The following is a 17,916-nucleotide window of genomic DNA, read 5'->3' as shown; positions in this document are numbered from 1 at the left end:
ACCCTCTCTAATATTCGAGGGGTGCCTGCTCCACTCACATTTCGTAAAGGAGAGACTGTCTCCACTTAATTAATTGATAATTAAAGAAGAACTGAAACTAACCTCCATAATGCTCTTATGAAGGCTCGAACTCTTACACTTAATATTATAAGTGTAAGACTTCTCTCATTGGACCAAATGTCCATTAGTGTGTAAGAGGGAAATTAAGAAGGAAGAAGAAGAGAATATGCGTACTTTTTCAAAAAGACTAAAAGATTAAAAAAAACAAAAACAAAAAAGGCAAAAACCTTTCCGCTTCCGCATATGTACTGTCAATAATTCTGCTGCATATATCATCAACACGTCAACTTGTTCTGATGATAACAACTACTCACAATCACAGGCATTTACAAGCGATGCACGCAACACAAATTCCCCCTTCCTCTTCCTCTTCCTCTTCCTCTCAAAGTAATTAATTTGAAACCATGACTTTTATTTTTTTTTTAATTTCTTTACCAACAAACATTACTCCAATATTTCTTTTCACGTTTTCATCCTACAGGTGATTATTTTGTCATAATTATCAAAAGTATAAGACGACTAGAGCTTCCAATTCATAAGTTGTAAATTTTTAAGTCACAACACCACCATATTAAAATAAACGAAGCCTAAATGAATCATGTTTCTAAATTTTCTTTTCGTGTGATCTATATGACCCGTTTGTGCTTCGAATTAGGTATTATTAATAAACCATACCCTATTATATATATGCATTAATTAATAACCAGGATTAGCAAATCGTATGCTGCGAAAAGTGACATCCCAAATCCAAGAACGCCACCAATCAAGGGGTTTCGTAGAAGATTAGGGTGTGTTTTTAATATGTTTTAATTTGTTGTCGACTTTGCCTACCAGAAGTTTCTTAAACAAACAAATTCATGAAGATACTTGAATGCATGCTGGCCAACACTCACTTATTGCTGTTAGGGTTACAGCTAATAAACAGAATAGATTATTAAGATTCATAGCGACTAAAGTCGCCCTTTGTATGGAGATTTCGCGTGCCTAATCCGTGGCCTAAAAGCTTACATATTCTCTTATAAAAATAAAATTATTAAAAGTGATTATCGCATACGAGAATATATAATTGTTCCTTTTATCCACGCACCTAAAATATTCTTTATACATTTCGTCATTTAAGAACAAAGCAATTTTTCTTCTTTTAGATTTTGTATCCTGTTGGGGGACTTAAAATAAGATTTCTAAGTATCCAATCCAAAAGACTAACCTTTTAGGTGGAGTGATCTACCACCTTATAAACCCAAGCATCTCCCTTTACTAGTCAATGTGGGATACAACTCAACAATTCCCCCCTCGGACGAAACCACTGCCGGACTTCGGTCATTTCATCCAACACACCTGAATTGTTCCACCACCACATTCCGGCTACTAGGGTCTAGCTCTGATACCACTTGTTAAGGGGACTTAGCATAAGATTTATAGGTATCCAACCTAAAAGACTAGCCTTTTAGGTGGAGTGAGCTACCACCTTATAAATCCAAACATCTCCCCTTTACTAGCCAATGTGGGACACAACTCAACATATCCCAACATTGTAAACCTATCATTATTTATATCTTAAGATTCTGCATGTATTATTGGTTGAAACGTATATCATTTAATAAGCTTATTGATTATACTTTTGATAAAAAAGACAGTACCTAATCTCAAGGATTATTATGATAAAAGGCATTGAAGATGTTCTCCAATAAGGAAGGTGCTTCATGCCATTGTTAGGTATGGACGTACTTTAATTGGCGAGACCCAATTCAAATTTTAAATAAGATAAATATTCGTGTAGTTCTTATTATTTATTTTAATTAATCAATTGGTTTTTGTGTTATAAAAAATATCTAAAAAGTCCCTGTTATAATATTATCTACCTGTTTTAACTAAAACCTATCTCATTATTTCATATTTTTCAAGTGGCATATATATTTCTGACTTGTTAGAATTTTCAAGTTAGATGGGTAAAAATACTATTTTATCCCAATGGTATCATATAATAATGTTTCGACTTTTTGGATTTTTTTTTAATTTAAGTTCTAATTGGACAATTGACTCAAGGCTCAAACTATAACAACTAAAAAAATATTTGTCCCTTTCAATCGCCTTGCATTAGCAAGATATCTTTTATGCCATTGGTTGGAAAGAAATTTGAAAACTTAGATTCGTAAAGGTTGTAAAAAATCTATTTACCTTTTTTTCTTCCCACTTTATAATTAACTTGTAAAGATTGAAAAAGTTGTTTCTTCCCTATATATAAATTATTAGACCTAGATAGCTAAAAAGTACACTATAGTAAATTCACCAAAACTTTAAAGTAAATTGAAACTATAGTACTGTTGGCGTGATGGTTTCCTTAATAATCACCAAGAGTTCAGTCTACCGCGTAGTACCGGCTGTTTTCCCCGGTAATATTACTAAAGACACCTTTAAGCAAATTGTAGGGACAGGACAGGACAGGACAAGAGAATAATGCCCTCAGATGGAGTCGTATACATAGACTAGAGAAATGCTTGATTTTCTCTTGAAACATAACCTTTTTGTAATGAGTAATAATATAGTTATAAATTTTTATATAATTTTTTTTTTATAAACTGATGTAACATAATTAAATTAGATGGATTATATATTTCGTGGTTCAAATGATTTGTTTTTATCATTTTTTATTTTTATTCAATTAATGAGTTAATGTCAAATAAATTTATACAAAATAAGTTTGTGCAAGAGTTTGTGACTCTATCGCCACTCTTTCATAATAGCAAGAATTCTCCGATTCAAAAAGATTCTAAAATGGGAAATTTGTTATTTCTCATTTAGTTTCTTATTGGAGTAAATATTTACAGATTACTTAATACTTCACAATTGGTAAACAATACCCTGTTTTTTTTTTATTATTATTATTATTATTTTCACCTCAAGTTTATGAAGTATATCACTTATCTACTAACACCGTTATTGAATTTAACAAAATATTAATGAATGATTATTTTGCCCTTGAATATAAGAAGACTATTCATTGGTTGTTGTTTTCGATACTTTTAGAATATGTTATTGTTTTGGACTGATGGGAGCAAACTCTAAACTTTAAGTGCCCCGTAACACATTTTTTGTTGTTATTTTTAAATTTACAATAACAAATTATATTGTTCAAGGTTTCTCATAATTTGTTTTATGATTATTTTGAATGTATGCTAGATAACTATGACTATTTTTATTGGTGATTTATTGTTGTTCAAAATTTGTTATTATCGTCGAATATATGTTATTTAGGACGGACTATATGAGTAGGGGTTCTTGATTTATGTTAACATGTAAAGCTACAAAAATAGTTAGGATGCTTATTTTGGTGATTTTATATCTTTAATACCAAGTTTAATGACTTTATATAACTAATTTTTTAGCCATTATTCATCCCAAGCAGTGGCGGTGCCGAGAATTCAATCTAGCAGGGGACTAAGTTCGAACAATAATATAATTTTTTTTTAAAATGCCAACAAGTAACAAATACCAAAATAAAAATTCATTAATATATTCAATTCAATACATTTATAACTAATCTCGTCATGTTTTCATATGTTAAAAATGTTGAAGAATAACTTTATCATCAAAAATACAAAATAAACCTTTTTTTCTATATATACAACAATCATATCACTCAATCACTGATCTCTCATCCAATTTTACAAATGATTTTTCACAAAATTCGTAGCTGAAAATGCCATTTCTACTGTATTTGTGACAAATGGTAAAATCAATGTTGATATCATCAATAAACAAATTAATAAATACAATCTATCCTTTTTAGTATCAATTATTTTTCTTGATACATTCTAATCCTTTCAATTTTGAAAATTTGTTTTTAGAACCAACATCCATAATGTAAATATCAAGTTGAACTTTAAGTGGTATAAAATTCATTGAAGAAAAATCATTTGCATAAACTCAATAAGATGAAGTAGTTTCTTTTCTCTATTTTTTTTTTGTGCAAGGATAGTAATGACTTGAGGAATTTCAAAATAACAATGTTTCTTTATGGGTTGAAAGTGTAAAAATAAATACTTGATATTTCAGTTATTTTTAATCTTTAATAAGAGTTTTTATGGTAAATCAAATTAAAAAATGAGACAAATATCAAATTAAATTTATAAATTTTGAGAAGTCAAGCAGGGACTTTAGCCTTTGCTAGTAGGGATGACAATGGGGAGGGGAGGGGAGGGGACCGATCTCCCCGTACCCATCCCCAATATTTTACGTATGTCCCCGTCCCCTCCTCGTCCCCGTCAGAATTACTTGAGAGAATCTTCATCCCCTCCCCGAATAATAACAGGGGATCCCCGAGGGTCCCCGATCTCCGAATAATTAATACATTTTTTTCGATTTTGAGTTAATCATATTAAAATAAAAAATTAAAATAAAAGTAAAGTTCGAAATATATCTTACATTAATATCTATTACAAAAGTCACATACATTAAATTAGTAAGTAACGCAACATGCAAGGGATACAAACTTCTTTTACAAACTATCATGAACAAATTAATAGTCTAATACAAAATTATTACAAATAAAATCAAATTTAGATTCAAAATTAACTTTTTCAATGGTGGCATGGACACTTTATAAATGTGGATTATTCCCTTTACAACACAATAGTTAAATCGGAGCAAATCAAAAGCAAATATTAGATTATATTAGATTAGATATTAAAATTGTGATTCGTTGTGGGCAATTATAACATCTAAAAATAAATAAAAAATAGATTTAAGTTTAAAATATTTAAAGAATATTAAAATTAAAAAAAATGTTTGGCTATTAGAATCTACTCGGTCTTTTTAATGTCCTAAATAAAAATTTAGGACTTTAATTAGTTAATTAGGCCTAAAAGTTTAATAATATAAATATTTTGATATTTTTTATTTTTACCAATATTTATAATTTTATAATTTAAATTTTATAATTTATTTACTAGTAATTTTAAAAAATTAAAATGGGGAAATGGGTAGGGGATGGGGATTCCACCTCAGCCCCGTCCTCTCCCCGAATAAGAAATTGGGTAAAAAAATTTCTTCGTCCCCTCCCCGAATAAGAAATTGGGTATGAAATTATCCTCATACCCTCCCCGAATGGGGAAATCCCCAAGGGTACCCGTCCTCGTGGGAATTTTTGCCATCCCTACTTGCTAGCCATTATATGGCGCCGCCATTGATCCCAACAAGTACAAAAGGAATCTTTTTTTTTTTGTCATTTAGCTATGATTAAATGGTGTTTTTACTTTCAGGGATAAAATTATTATTTTATTAATATTTTGTTAATTCCTCCAACTGTGTTAATTGAAAAATGAAAAAGTGATACACTTCTTAAACTTCAACTAGATAGCCAAAAGAAAAAAAAATTAGTGTGTTTTTTGATAGTGTGGAGCATCAAGTGGTTGGTGCATACTTGCCCTTCTTATTATAATGATTGGTTTAGTTTTATATTGTGTTGGTACCGTAGGAGCTCAACTAGTAGAGAGAACATATTCAGCAAAGAGGGAAAATTCATAATGAAGGACAAGTCTTCTCTAAGTGCATATTTTGAGAATTATCCAGTACAAATTGTTTCGATTGTGAATTTAATAGTAGGCAATTTTAATTAATTGAAAATCCACAATTTGAAAATCTAAAGACATGCAAACTTGATAAAAAAATTTGAAGCTCATTTAAGTAAACGAAGGACTTGTTTGATATTAAGGTTGGATAACTGTAGTTTAAAAATTACAATAATAAAATATTTGTTAAACATCAACTGTTGTACCTTAGAAGATAAGTACTTTTAAAGTGAGATATCTATAATATCTTCAGTATTTTTGTCAAAATTATTATTTAAAAATTACATTTATCCATTATCAATTTTTATCTCATAGTTATAATTTTTTTTAACCATTGTAACTTAAAAGATACAATATCTAACTACTAAACTGCACCAAAGTTTTTTTTTTTTTTTTAAATTGATTTCTCTATGTCCTCGTGCTATATCGATCTTAATCCAATGGAACTGGGTTCTTTCGTCATGATCAAGAAAGAAAGAAAAATACTTAGAAATGCCCTATCTGTGGGCAAGTGGGAATTAAGGACAGTGACACTTGATGATATCATTGCTAGCATCAAGAACTAAAATGAAGCATATATCTTATTCTTCTTATCCATTGGAATAGTTTTGTTCTCTCTGCGCAGGCAACAATTTTAAGCATGCACTAAAAAAAAAAAAAAAAAAAAAAAATTTCTTAAATCAATAAATAATTTTGCATCCCAAAAGATTAATAAAGAATCACCTGAAGTGTAGCATATGTAATCGGCCTATTCACTTTGGCTTATTTTGTAATTCAACTAACATGACTTGGTAATAGTTTGAGGATCAGGTGCACACGTTGAAGGTTGCGGCATGTTCACACACAAATGTTTTATTTTTTTGAACTCACATAATAATCGTCGACATAATTAATTCGAGGCGAGTTTGATGATTAGTTGAAAATAACACAAAATGTGAACTCGAAAAGTTAATTTTTACGCACGTGTCAAAATTCAAAACCCCCTTTTAGTTGGTGAAATTTGGTGAAGCTAATTAATCAGTCGGCAAGGTTGACAAGACGCCGCGAGTTGAATGAAAATTTTGGTCAATGCCAAAATAGTAGTTTTGACTTTTTTATTTAAGAGGGTTGACTTGATCTGCAAAGTCAGCTGAACGGACGGTGCAAGTGAAACGATATCATTCGCTTCAATTTGAGATCACGAGATACTCGCTGATATAATTTAAGCTGCAATTCGCTTTTCATTACTATTGATGGTGGTTAGCGAGTTTAATTAATCGTTAATAAAGTAATAAGAAAACAGCTAACGATTGTCTGGTTTTGCAAAACTACCCGGCAGGATCATTAATTTTTTTACTAGTTTCTTGACCAAGAAGCCTTTCTTGCCTTGTCTTTTAATCCCATCTCCATTGAATCCATAGAATCAAATAATATGGGATAATTAAATCTTAAAAGTGTCGTTTTGTAACTAAAATAAAATTATTTGAGTCTCAAGGAAATTGTGGTTAAATTGGAAAAATCCAAAAGTGAAGTAATATTGCAAATTCGGCGGCAAGTGGGTCAAACGAACGGCACGAGGGGATATTTTCGCTTGATATCCTATATAATATAAATTAACAATCCACATTTCATTCAAATATGAACACTCTTCTTTGTTCTTCATAGTCAATAAATCAACTTACACGTCTTTTTTTTTTGTTTTTTGTTTTAATTTGAAAAAGATAAAAATAAAAGTCTACTTCCTGCATGCTTATATCTAATAAATTGATAAAAAAATAATTAAATGAATGAATCATCTTATCATTAAATCATTAAGGGTACGAAATTAAAAGTCGAGAGATGACTTAATCCAATAAAATTATTCAAATTATTCAAATTATTTAGTAATTTCAGTTTAATCTTTAGTTTTTGGATTAACCTTGGTGTATTGAAAGTTAACACGACAAAGACCATTTACGGACTAAGAAATTATGAAAATGATACATGAGTGGTAGCTGGATTAGGTTAAAAAATATTAAATAGTAATAAATAATAAGATAAAATGGGGTCATAATGCATTGAATCCTACTATTATTTGTTGCCTCTACCTATGAACCAAAGATCATCAATATTTTTTTATATTCAATATTACCACCCAGTGCGATACGTTTGATAGTGCCCACACATTGGCTCTCCACGTTTGAATAAAGACGCTTGACCCATAAGCAAAGCATCGTATGCTTGCATACTTGGATAAGGTTGTATTCAAAAACTCATACGACACAGAAGGAAAAAAAAAACAAAAAGAAAGAAGAAGCAAATATACGTTTACAATTTCAATTCAAAGAAAACGAATAAAAAGAATCCTTAAACGCCAGGGACACATCTCAGTAATTTTACCACCGTTTTCGGGTAGTTCGGTCAACCCATATGCTTACATTACATGTCAATTTTGTCATGGTCTAGTCGACGTCCATGGACCACGATGCGTCATCAATGGCAGTACTGTAGTTTTGTACAAAACTAAGGTTGTTTTCGAAACCACATACTGCATAAAGGTCGCTGACTGTGAGACATAAGTTGCTGGGTTTTGCTCATCTTTCTTCTTGCAAGCCTTTGGCTGTCTCTTTGCTTGTTTCTTGTTTTCAGTGTTTTTGGAAAAGAAAAATAATCAGATAAATAACAGCAGCTTGTTTTGACTCAGACAGGGAGTTGAGGTACTTCGATGAATCAAAATTCGATCTTTTTGCAGCTATTGATTTGTTTTATGCGTTCCATTATGTAAGCTGAATTTGAGCTCCGAATTGTGTGTTTGAGGCTACTGGGTTGTGACTAATGTTTGTAGTGTAAAAGAAACTAATTCTTATCTGGGTTCTTTCTGAAAGTTAAGATTTTTTAATTTTTTTTGCAGCTTTTGGGTGAAGAAAAAGCAAATTCTTTCTTGACTCTTTCGTGTCCTTGTGAAGAAGAAGCTGTTTTTGAAGTTAGAGAAAAGCTTAGACGTAAAGAATTGAAGATAAATAATCAATATCAGAACTTTGGAGTTATATTTATTGAGAAAATTAATCTTTGAGGTACTTTATTACTATACTTGAATATTAAATTGTCAAGAATTTAAACTTAGTAAGGTTGAATCATTTATGGTTTTGATTGTTCACAGGATTCTTCAGGAAACATGAGTCTTTTGTACACTCCTAATTTCAAATATCCAGAGGGAGACTTGAGGAAGAATCAAGAATTCATGGATTCAAGTGCCCATTATGATCAACAGAACAACCAGCTGAGTGATTCTAGTTTAACGCGATATCGCTCTGCACCAAGCTCATTTCTTGAGAGTCTTGTCAATAGTAATAGTGGCGGTGGTAATTGTGAGGATTATCGATACTTTCGACCTTCAAGTCCTGAAATAGACAATTTTCTTGCAAAATATATGTTACCGTGTAATGGTTCTGGTGATTCTGGTTCTCATGCTTCACAAGAATTTGGGGTAAAAGCTATGAAGCAAGAAGAGCCAGAGCCTATTACTGAACAGAATGAGTATTCTAATGGCTCCTCACAGATGGTGTACCAAAATTTGCCTGTGCATAGTGTGGGAAATGATATTTCAGTGAATGTTGGTAATGCCATGGATAATTCCTATGGTGTTGCGAGCTCTATGGCCTTGGAAAATTCGATGCAAGAGAGGATGGCTACCGGAAATGGTTCTAATCTTACTAGGCAAAACAGCTCTCCAGCTGGACTTTTCTCCAATCTAGGAGTTGACAATGGTATTTCTCTTTGTTTCATGCTCATAATCAATTATTTCTTCCCTCTTATTTGTTATTCTTTTATGTCAATCTTTGTTTGTTTTTTGAGAAGGCTGGAATAGTTTTTTAAAATATAGTTTGAATCTAATGAATTATGTTTTTTCAAGTATCCATGTGCTTAGCCAAGTTGCAAATGACTAAATATTTTGAAGTCAAAGCTGAAAAAAGAAAACAAAAGTGTACTGCTTTACTACAGTTTTTAAGCAATCAAACATATCATTATCTCTTTTGCAAATCCTTTTGCTGGAAAGTTTAAATGTTTTTTTCTTGCATGGCAATTTGAGTTGCTCAAGCTTTTATTTTGATGTCATCTCTGCTTTGGAATGCTTACCAATTTGTTAGTGTGATGCTCAACTGAAATTAACTAAGGCCAGAAAAAAAATCAAATACGGGTTAATCCCATTCCTGATCTTATATTAGTTGCTAACAATCTCGTAATTATTACCAGGCTTTGCTGGAATGAGAAATGGGGGATGCTTTAGAGCTTGCAATGGTACTAATTTAGAAGCTAGCACATCGGCTAGTAGGTTAATCAATCGTGTTAACTTGTCACCTGGGTCATCATCAAGATTTATGCCTCAGATTACTGAAACTGGGAACCAAAGCATGGGGAATAGTAGCCCGGAGAAAAACCTTGTGGGCAATAATGGTGCCAGTAGACAATACGTGCCCAATTTTCCAAGCGATCCTTGGGATGATGCTTCATTCAGTGGTGTTAAGAGGGCTAGAGACAGTACTTGCAACATGTCTTTTAGTCTAGACGCATATGAAACTCAGGTAGATTTTGCTTGTCATTTTTATTTCGCTTTGTTCTGCTTAGCCTTCATCTAGTCACTGATTGTATTATAATTTATTAGAATGGAAATTCTGGAAACCAATCTACTCGCTTGGTCCACCATTTGAGCTTACCAAAAACATCTGCTGAAATGGCTGCTGTGGAGAAGTTTTTGCATTTTCAAGGTTCTGTTCCTTGCAAGATTCGAGCCAAGAGAGGTTGTGCCACTCATCCAAGAAGCATTGCCGAGAGGGTAATCTCATCTGTTACAAAATAAGATTGGTTTTTATGGTGATTCTTTTGGGATTTCCATCTTTCAAATCATGACATATTTAATGGGGATATGTTAATTTCAGGTTAGAAGAACTCGGATAAGTGAACGAATGAGGAAATTGCAAGACCTTTTCCCTAACATGGACAAGGTATTTAACACTTGAGAGACTAGGATTATCTCTCAATTGTGTTAGTCCTAATTTTTGCTTGATACTCATTGATTTTTTAACTTTCTTTTTCGCAGCAAACAAACACAGCTGAAATGTTAGATCTGGCAGTTGAACACATTAAAGATCTTCAGAAACAAGTCAAGGTAACATAATAGAATACAACCCTTTAATCAACTTCACATGAACAGCTAACCAACACTACCTGCCCTAACCACACATTTTTTTCCTTTTCGTGCAGTTACTCACGGACAAGAAGGCAAAATGCATGTGCCCAAACAAACAAAAGCTATGTTGAATTACAAAAACTTCCGGCAGACTTGTATCTGTACAGATAGCTTAAGGAAGCTGCTACTTGTGAGATGAAAAAGAAAGATAACTCCTCATTTCCACTGCCCTTAAAAAATAATCGGATAGCGAGTGAGATTTAGCGGGTTGAAAAGATTGCTGTTGTAATTTATTGTAAGATCCAATTGAGTAGAGTGATTGTCTTGCTTTGATTCTCTTCACGTAGATTAATTGTATTAAGCTTCTTCATCCATGATTTCTTCAATACAAAGTACAATCTTTTAGCTGTTGGCCGAAAGTTTGAAAAGAAATTGTATGAGTTGGGATGCTGAAAGAAATTGGAAGGCGAGCTAATGACATACAAACTTAAGCTAAAACTATAAGCGTGGACACCAACGCTTATCCGGGTTTGATGTGCCATCATCTTTACCAGTCAATGTCTTCGTTCGGAATCTACGGTTATGGGATGTGTTATCTGTTCAATCCAAATTCTAAGGGTCCTTTGTTTCAACCTTTTGACAGGTGTGCAAGAAAACTATAAGTTAATGTTTACTTTTTGGAGTGGGAGTGTAGAGTGTAGATTTCTCTCACTCCAGTGTTTACTTATCTTAAAAAATGAGAGAGTGGGAGTGGGAATTCGTGGATCCCACCCAATTTTAGAGTAGGGAGTGAGATTCCCACTCCCATGGGGAGAGGTGGGAGTGAGAATCCACTCCCCCCTCTTCCTATTTTATCCTTATAAAAATAAATAAATAATATTTAATAAAATAAATAAATAATATTTAATAAAATAAATAATATCATATTTAATAAAATAAATAATATCATATTTATTAAAAATAATAATTATATCATATTTATTTTATTAAATTTAATAAAATAAAAATAAATAAATATTATATTTAAATTAATAATATTAAACATTAATTTTAATAAATATTAATTAATTAATTATTTAATAATAATAAATATTTTATTCTAAAAAAATATTAATTTTGTACTATATTATCAATAATAATATTTCATTTGTGTTGCTATTATTAATAATTTTTATTCACATAATTTAAATTAAAATTAAAAAAAATTATGATTTACATAATTAAGAATATTAGTAATTTATAAATATAATAAAATATTTATTTTATTTTCCAAATATATTTTTTATTAATTTTTTAATTACAAATTATAATTCTGTACATAAGGATAAAATTATAATTTAAAATAATTTACTTCCAATCCAAGACAAAGTAAACAAATAATTAGGATTCTGATTGACAATCCATACTTTTATTTAGTCTAAATAAACACCCTACTCCCACTCCCACTCCACACTCCTAATCCAAGGATTCCCACTCCAATCCAAAAAGTAAACACAACATAAGTGTTTGGAGCTTTTATTCCACGACGTTAATGTACTAAACGGAACCTAAATGTTGTTTCTACCATACCTAGCTACTATTTGACAACATCATGTAAGGTCACAATTCTTTGTTACTGCAAAGGACTCTAAGCCTGGTATATTCCCAAGGCTAGAGAATTTATCTCAACTATGATTTTAGGTGCTATCAATAAAAGATAAAACAGATGATATAAGGGCAAGTTTAAGTTCTTTGATCCTACTATAAAAATCAGGGTCAGCACTGATGTAAGAAAGAGAGAAATAAAAAGGTTGATAATTTGCACCTTGCCTGATATAATGAAAATTAATATATCATATCCATTCAACTCTCTTTCAAGTCGGTGAAAAATATAACAAGCTTCTGCATATTTGAAATCAGATTTAGTTCGATCATAGACCTAAATGGCTAAAAAACCTGATGGATGAGGTTTTCACATATATCTTTGCGTATCCATTATTTTCTTTATTTTATTAAGGAGTAGAAAAAGGATCAGACGGGACATGCTAAGTGCAATTGGTTCGTTAATTCAAATATCATGGTGTAAAATTGTAATATTGTTAAATCCTTTATGTGAACAAAACATTTGTTTCCCTTTTTTTTTTTTTTTCATTTCTTTTACTTGAAACTTTTAAGGCACAAGGTCAGTAACTAAAAAAACAGTACCATTTGGTCCACTGAACTGGCCTCTCTGGTCTTGACGCGTGGTTCTCTTTGTTCATGTCAAAAGCACTTCTTGCTCCCAGAACTGCTTCATCTTTTATGCTTTTTTCCGACAAAGCACAAACCCATCTCAGATTTTTCAATAATATTAACAAAATCTTTCCTTTTCGGATTGATTCAACTCAAAAACGTAACTTTGATCCGAAGGTTTCATCTTTTCTATTGGGTCTCATAGTCTCTTACGAAACGTATCGAATAGAAAATTAAGATGTCCAACTTTCAGCAAGGTAACTATAATAATAAAATCGATTATGTATTCAAAATAGTATTGATTGGAGACTCTGCAGTGGGCAAGTCTCAGCTTTTGGCTCGTTTTGCAAGAGATGAATTCAGTTTAGATTCAAAGGCCACGATCGGTGTTGAGTTTCAAACAAAAACAGTTGTTATTCATCACAAAAATGTCAAAGCGCAGATTTGGGACACTGCTGGTCAAGAAAGGTTTTTTTTTTTTTTTTTGGGTCAAAGTATTTCATATTTTCGTACTTTTTTTAGCTGATTTCATAAGATGTTTATGTTGGTAATTTTGATCGAGATTATTGTACAAAGTCAAATCAGAATCTATGGGATTATTTTTACAGTTCGGTGAAGTGGAATATGCTTAGTAGGAATGGAATATTTTTGTTGATCTGTAGCTCAAGCTGACAAAACATTTTGATTGCTTTTAAAATTTTACTTGGGCCTCTTCAGTAGGAACTGATCTGTCTCTTTTGTGAATTATGCTATGTGAAGAATATTAACTATGCGCGATGAATTGATTTAGTTACTATAAGTTTGTTCATATATTTTGTGGAGAAAGGAACTTGTAATTGTGTAATATTACAAGTGTAGGCTAAATTTGATCATGTGTTGTTTGTTTATGATGTAATATATTACAAGAAATTGAAGGCGATTTCTTTGGCATGTTAAAATAGACACGAGAGTTATGTAGCTAACTCAAAATAGCTGGATTAACCGCTCCTGATTAATTAATATAATTGTCGAGCCCTGTGAATGCCTCTTGGAGTGCCATTTGTATTGGGAGACAGATAGTTTCTTTCTTTCTCATGATAATGCCTAATAGGTTGGACCATATCTATTATTATTGTTCATAGTCATGTGCTTTTGATCTTTAATTCCTTTATTGAGCTTATAGTTCAAATTTCCCCTGCTTTCTTGGTTTCTATGTCCTTGCACGTAATAGGTTCATGTTTGGTTCATTTTGTGTACTCTGTTGTTGGTAATCTTAGGTATCGGGCTGTAACAAGTGCATACTACAGAGGTGCAGTGGGGGCGATGCTGGTCTATGACATAACTAAGCGTCAGTCATTTGATAATGTGGCAAGGTGGTTAGAGGAACTGCGGGGACATGCAGATAAAAATATTATCATCATGCTTGTGGGCAACAAGTCTGACCTGGAGACCCTGCGAGCTGTACCCACTGAGGATGCGAAAGAGTTTGCTGAAAAGGAAGGCCTCTGCTTCATGGAGACATCAGCTCTTGAGTCCACTAATGTTGAGCTTGCTTTCCTCACAGTCTTGACAGAGATTTATCGAATTGTCAGCAAAAAGGCTCTCACTGCCAATGATGAATCAGAATCTGGTGGGAGTTCTTCGCTTCTTAAGGCTACCAATATTGTTGTCCCTGGGCAGGAACCAGAGTCTGGGCGAAGGAGTTACAACTGTTGCACATCATCGTAGGACTACTCTTCTTTCACCGACTGCCACATGGGTTGTGCTGCATATAGCTTCTGGTAAATTTTTCCTTCACCAGAGGATCATCCTGTCAAACACCTTGGAGTTTGATGCAAATCAGGTAATCATGTTTCTCTGGAAGAACTTGCTGGTTTGTTGGAATGTAGATTTTGGAGACCTCAGATTGACAATGCTGTGTTTAAATTTTCCTGTAAACACTTGCTTGTAAAACAAAAGCTAACTGATTTTGCCAGGAAGAAGAAGACTTCTTGAATATACATGAAACTTCCGTAAATTGCAATCTTATCTGAAAGTCGTTGTTTTTTAAAGGCCAGAAAAAAAAAAAAAAAAAAAAAACTATTGGTGGCATTTCAATTTCTAAGCAAACCTTGATTCTGATAGAATATTTTGCTTGTGTAGTAGAACTTTCAATTTTTACCATCATTGTGCTCGTTTCGCAATCAGCTAAGCATGCTGGGAAACTTCTGGGATGGTCAATTTTTTTGTTTCCTGATTCTTGATCCTTGGCTTCTTGATGAACAAAGTATTCCACGTAAATTGAAGCTACTAGAGAAAAGGATAAACTTAAAAAACATTAGCTGAATGTGGTATTGTTGTGCTCTATGCAAGTCTGTAGCCAATAGATACTGATCCATACCCAAGAAAAAACAACAGAAGAATATGTTTGTGTTATTCATACTGCAAGCTACAAGCTTTCTTATATAAAAGTTTCTTGGATTGAATGGAGGCCAATATGCCCCAGAAACATCAATCCATACACTGTTATGTAATTACCAGACATTACAACATAACTTGTTAGCATTGTAATACAACATTCATGTGGGAAGAATCTCTTCCAACTATTGTGAACATCTGTATAATGCACACCTACTTCATAGTGTCTTTACATAAAATTTAACAGAAGCTAATAGTGTAATTAGCGTCTTTACATGTGAATGTGCTGGTCAGATCATCGTAGGCATAGCTGTAAGCATCGGGACAAGACTCCTTGAAAATTTTGGAGTAGTTAGTTGGCTTGCATGTATTAGGACCTCCAAAAGCACCAGTGCAGCAATACTCAGGCGTATTGAAAGCCATGCATGCACTCTTACATGCCACAACACGGCCAGTGTCCTTCTGTTGTAGATCTTCTGGGCACTTTGTGTTCAAATCTGAAACACAACTAACACTCTTGCATCGGCCGGTACCGCCACTAGGGATGATGGACATTGGAACATTGTAGCCATCAACAAGGCTAACATCGTAAAAGTCCTCGGGACTATCAAGGGTAAACTCAGCTAGTGATACTGGTGGTTCACCTCCGGCGCCATTACAGTTTAACTTAGCACCACAGTCACCGGTGACACATTTTCCATTGCCGGACTGATCAAATGTACAGCCTGTACGTGGCCAGAATCGGCCAGACCACCCTTTCGGTGCCTCAATTTTAATGTTTTCTCCTGCGTTCAAACGAACTCCCCCATTCATGAGAACAGGTTTTCCCGAACCAGCTAAGATCCCTGGCCATATTGTCTCCTTGCATTTGTTTTCCAGTGTGAATATTGCAGCATCTGTGCCTGTGAAACAAAATATATACCGGAAAACAATAGTGTAATCAATAAACAGAACGTTTTGAAACGAGATTCATGATTAATGAATTAATGTGATTCTTGTAACCTGAGAAAGAGATCAAAGCCAAAAGAAGAGGAAGATGCCAAACAGCCATGAGAGGTAATGATTGCAATAATAAAATATTAAGAAAGAATTAATCGAATGAATGCTTAGAGGCGCTCATATATATGTATATATATAATGAGGGGGTTACTTAATATGGGCAATGTAAGTTTTGAGGAAAAAGAGCAAGCAGTATTGGATATGCACCGTGCAAGCGTTAATCAAATTTGAACTTAAGAATGCAACGGATTACCGAAATTTTTTATTCAAAGCCAAACAACACAATCCACAATGCCTGGTCTTTATCTTTTTGAAACTCCGATAAGAAATTAAGACCTCTCATTGTTTGTTTTAATTATTTTGGATAACGTAACACACGATTCGTTTTCAGAATTTTCGGATTTTTTCTCTTTTTATTTGCTAATGTCCTTACAATTATCTAAATTCGTAACATGGTTTGATTCCATATGATTTATCCAAATAGAAAAAAGTGTATCTTCCTTGTGATCTAAATTTGAAAATTTGATATAATATCTCCTATGATGTCCTGCAATGCTAACGTTACTTGTCACTAGCCTGTATAATATGCATGTGGTTGGTTGTTTATTTACTCAAATTCTGTTTTCTCTTGTTTATTGGTTTGGCATATACATACGTAGTGCAACACCCTTATTTCTTAATAAGATATATAAACAAATTTGCAAGGGAAATTTTATAAATATGGCCTAAATTATGGTCAAAATACATAAAGCATTCCACTTATTACCACTTCTCTTACTTTTATTATTTTGGACAATAATGTACTTGAATAAGATGACATGCCAGCCAGTGCCACAGCAGATAGTCTGTTCGCAACCATCGACATGCTAGTCACTGACATTGTTTGAGGGATGTACTTCGACGAGACTAGCCGTGATGATCAGATACCTATTAGTAGGGTTCCCACGAACAGGTATATCTTGCAGAAGTCTGGTAGCAGGAGAACAGGAGCAGGAATATTCTACCCGTCCACGAATACGCCATCAGCGAGGCCGGTCTCCTGCTAATGGTTGAGGCGAGGAGACCCGGTCAACGACAGTTGGCGAGACGTGCACTCCAACCCGAGAATCAAGGCACGAAGACCACACGACCACCCACGATTACAGAAATGGAACATCCACTTCCAAGAGATGGGAAGGTAATAGGCGTGGGTTGAGGGAAGGTCTAAACTCAGGAGAAGCCTATAAAAAGGTGGCCAACGAAGGTAAACGGGTTATAATTTTGGACATTGAAACTGAGATAAAGAGAGCACTGAATAATCGATACAAAAAATAAGCCATAAGATTAGTGGCTAACGTTCCCAGGAACACCAAACCTTCATTTCTGACTTGAGCGTCGGAGAGTTTACGCCGGAAAAACAACCGGTGTACTCTGACTTGTTTCTGTGTACGTAGAGATTTTTGGAGAAGAAGTCATACGAGGAGAGATCCTGATCGTGGTCGAGTTGATTGAGCAGAGATCCTAGTCGTGGTTGAGAGGGTAACTAGAATCTCGCATCAACAGACATCATCTTAT

At 33.3% G+C, this 17,916-nt stretch overlaps 3 protein-coding genes across 4 annotated transcripts; 2 read left to right on the top strand and 1 right to left on the bottom strand.

Annotated features, from left to right (window-relative positions):
• Window positions 1–8,156: 8,156 nt before the first annotated feature.
• LOC18045533 (transcription factor bHLH130) lies at window positions 8,157–11,329 on the top strand. Of its 2 annotated transcripts, none has more exons than XM_006438911.2 (8): window positions 8,157–8,305; window positions 8,500–8,662; window positions 8,749–9,355; window positions 9,843–10,171; window positions 10,252–10,422; window positions 10,526–10,591; window positions 10,687–10,755; window positions 10,851–11,329. In XM_006438911.2, exons 3-8 carry the CDS (start codon window positions 8,764–8,766, stop codon window positions 10,905–10,907), a joined length of 1,284 nt encoding a protein of 427 aa, XP_006438974.1. In that variant the 5' UTR covers window positions 8,157–8,305; window positions 8,500–8,662; window positions 8,749–8,763; the 3' UTR covers window positions 10,908–11,329. The 2 variants fall into 2 exon arrangements, with proteins under 2 accessions (XP_006438974.1, XP_006438975.1); XM_006438912.2 differs by having other exon boundaries at window positions 8,157–8,369.
• A 1,583-nt stretch (window positions 11,330–12,912) lies between these two features.
• LOC18043809 (ras-related protein RABA4c) lies at window positions 12,913–14,983 on the top strand. Its single transcript, XM_006438910.2, has 2 exons — window positions 12,913–13,455; window positions 14,244–14,983. The coding sequence occupies exons 1-2, from the start codon at window positions 13,226–13,228 to the stop codon at window positions 14,692–14,694; spliced, it is 681 nt and encodes a 226-aa protein (XP_006438973.1). The 5' UTR covers window positions 12,913–13,225; the 3' UTR covers window positions 14,695–14,983.
• Window positions 14,984–15,317: 334 nt separating this feature from the next.
• LOC18043808 (pathogenesis-related protein 5) lies at window positions 15,318–16,448 on the bottom strand. Its single transcript, XM_006438909.2, has 2 exons — window positions 16,366–16,448; window positions 15,318–16,265 (listed from the first exon to the last, which is right to left on the bottom strand). Exons 1-2 carry the CDS (start codon window positions 16,412–16,414, stop codon window positions 15,604–15,606), a joined length of 711 nt encoding a protein of 236 aa, XP_006438972.2. The 5' UTR covers window positions 16,415–16,448; the 3' UTR covers window positions 15,318–15,603.
• Between the last annotated feature and the right edge of the window lie 1,468 nt (window positions 16,449–17,916).

This window comes from Citrus clementina, unplaced genomic scaffold (genome assembly GCF_000493195.1).
Source record: "Citrus clementina cultivar Clemenules unplaced genomic scaffold, Citrus_clementina_v1.0 scaffold_4, whole genome shotgun sequence".
NCBI classification, from domain to species: domain Eukaryota; kingdom Viridiplantae; phylum Streptophyta; class Magnoliopsida; order Sapindales; family Rutaceae; genus Citrus; species Citrus x clementina.
This window is presented reverse-complemented; position numbering and strand designations above follow the sequence as displayed.

Bases quoted from the DNA above. Each gene is read 5' to 3' on its own strand.
- LOC18045533 (XM_006438911.2), top strand. From the start codon at position 8,764: ATGAGTCTTTTGTACACTCCTAATTTCAAATATCCAGAGGGAGACTTG. The intron at 10,423-10,525 runs GTAATCTCATCT...TGTTAATTTCAG, and splicing joins CAAGAAGCATTGCCGAGAGG to GTTAGAAGAACTCGGATAAG. The intron at 10,592-10,686 runs GTATTTAACACT...TCTTTTTCGCAG, and splicing joins TTTTCCCTAACATGGACAAG to CAAACAAACACAGCTGAAAT.
- LOC18043808 (XM_006438909.2), bottom strand. From the start codon at position 16,414: ATGGCTGTTTGGCATCTTCCTCTTCTTTTGGCTTTGATCTCTTTCTCA. The intron at 16,266-16,365 runs GTTACAAGAATC...TTTGTTTCACAG, and splicing joins GGCTTTGATCTCTTTCTCAG to GCACAGATGCTGCAATATTC.
- LOC18043809 (XM_006438910.2), top strand. From the start codon at position 13,226: ATGTCCAACTTTCAGCAAGGTAACTATAATAATAAAATCGATTATGTA. The intron at 13,456-14,243 runs GTTTTTTTTTTT...TGGTAATCTTAG, and splicing joins GACACTGCTGGTCAAGAAAG to GTATCGGGCTGTAACAAGTG.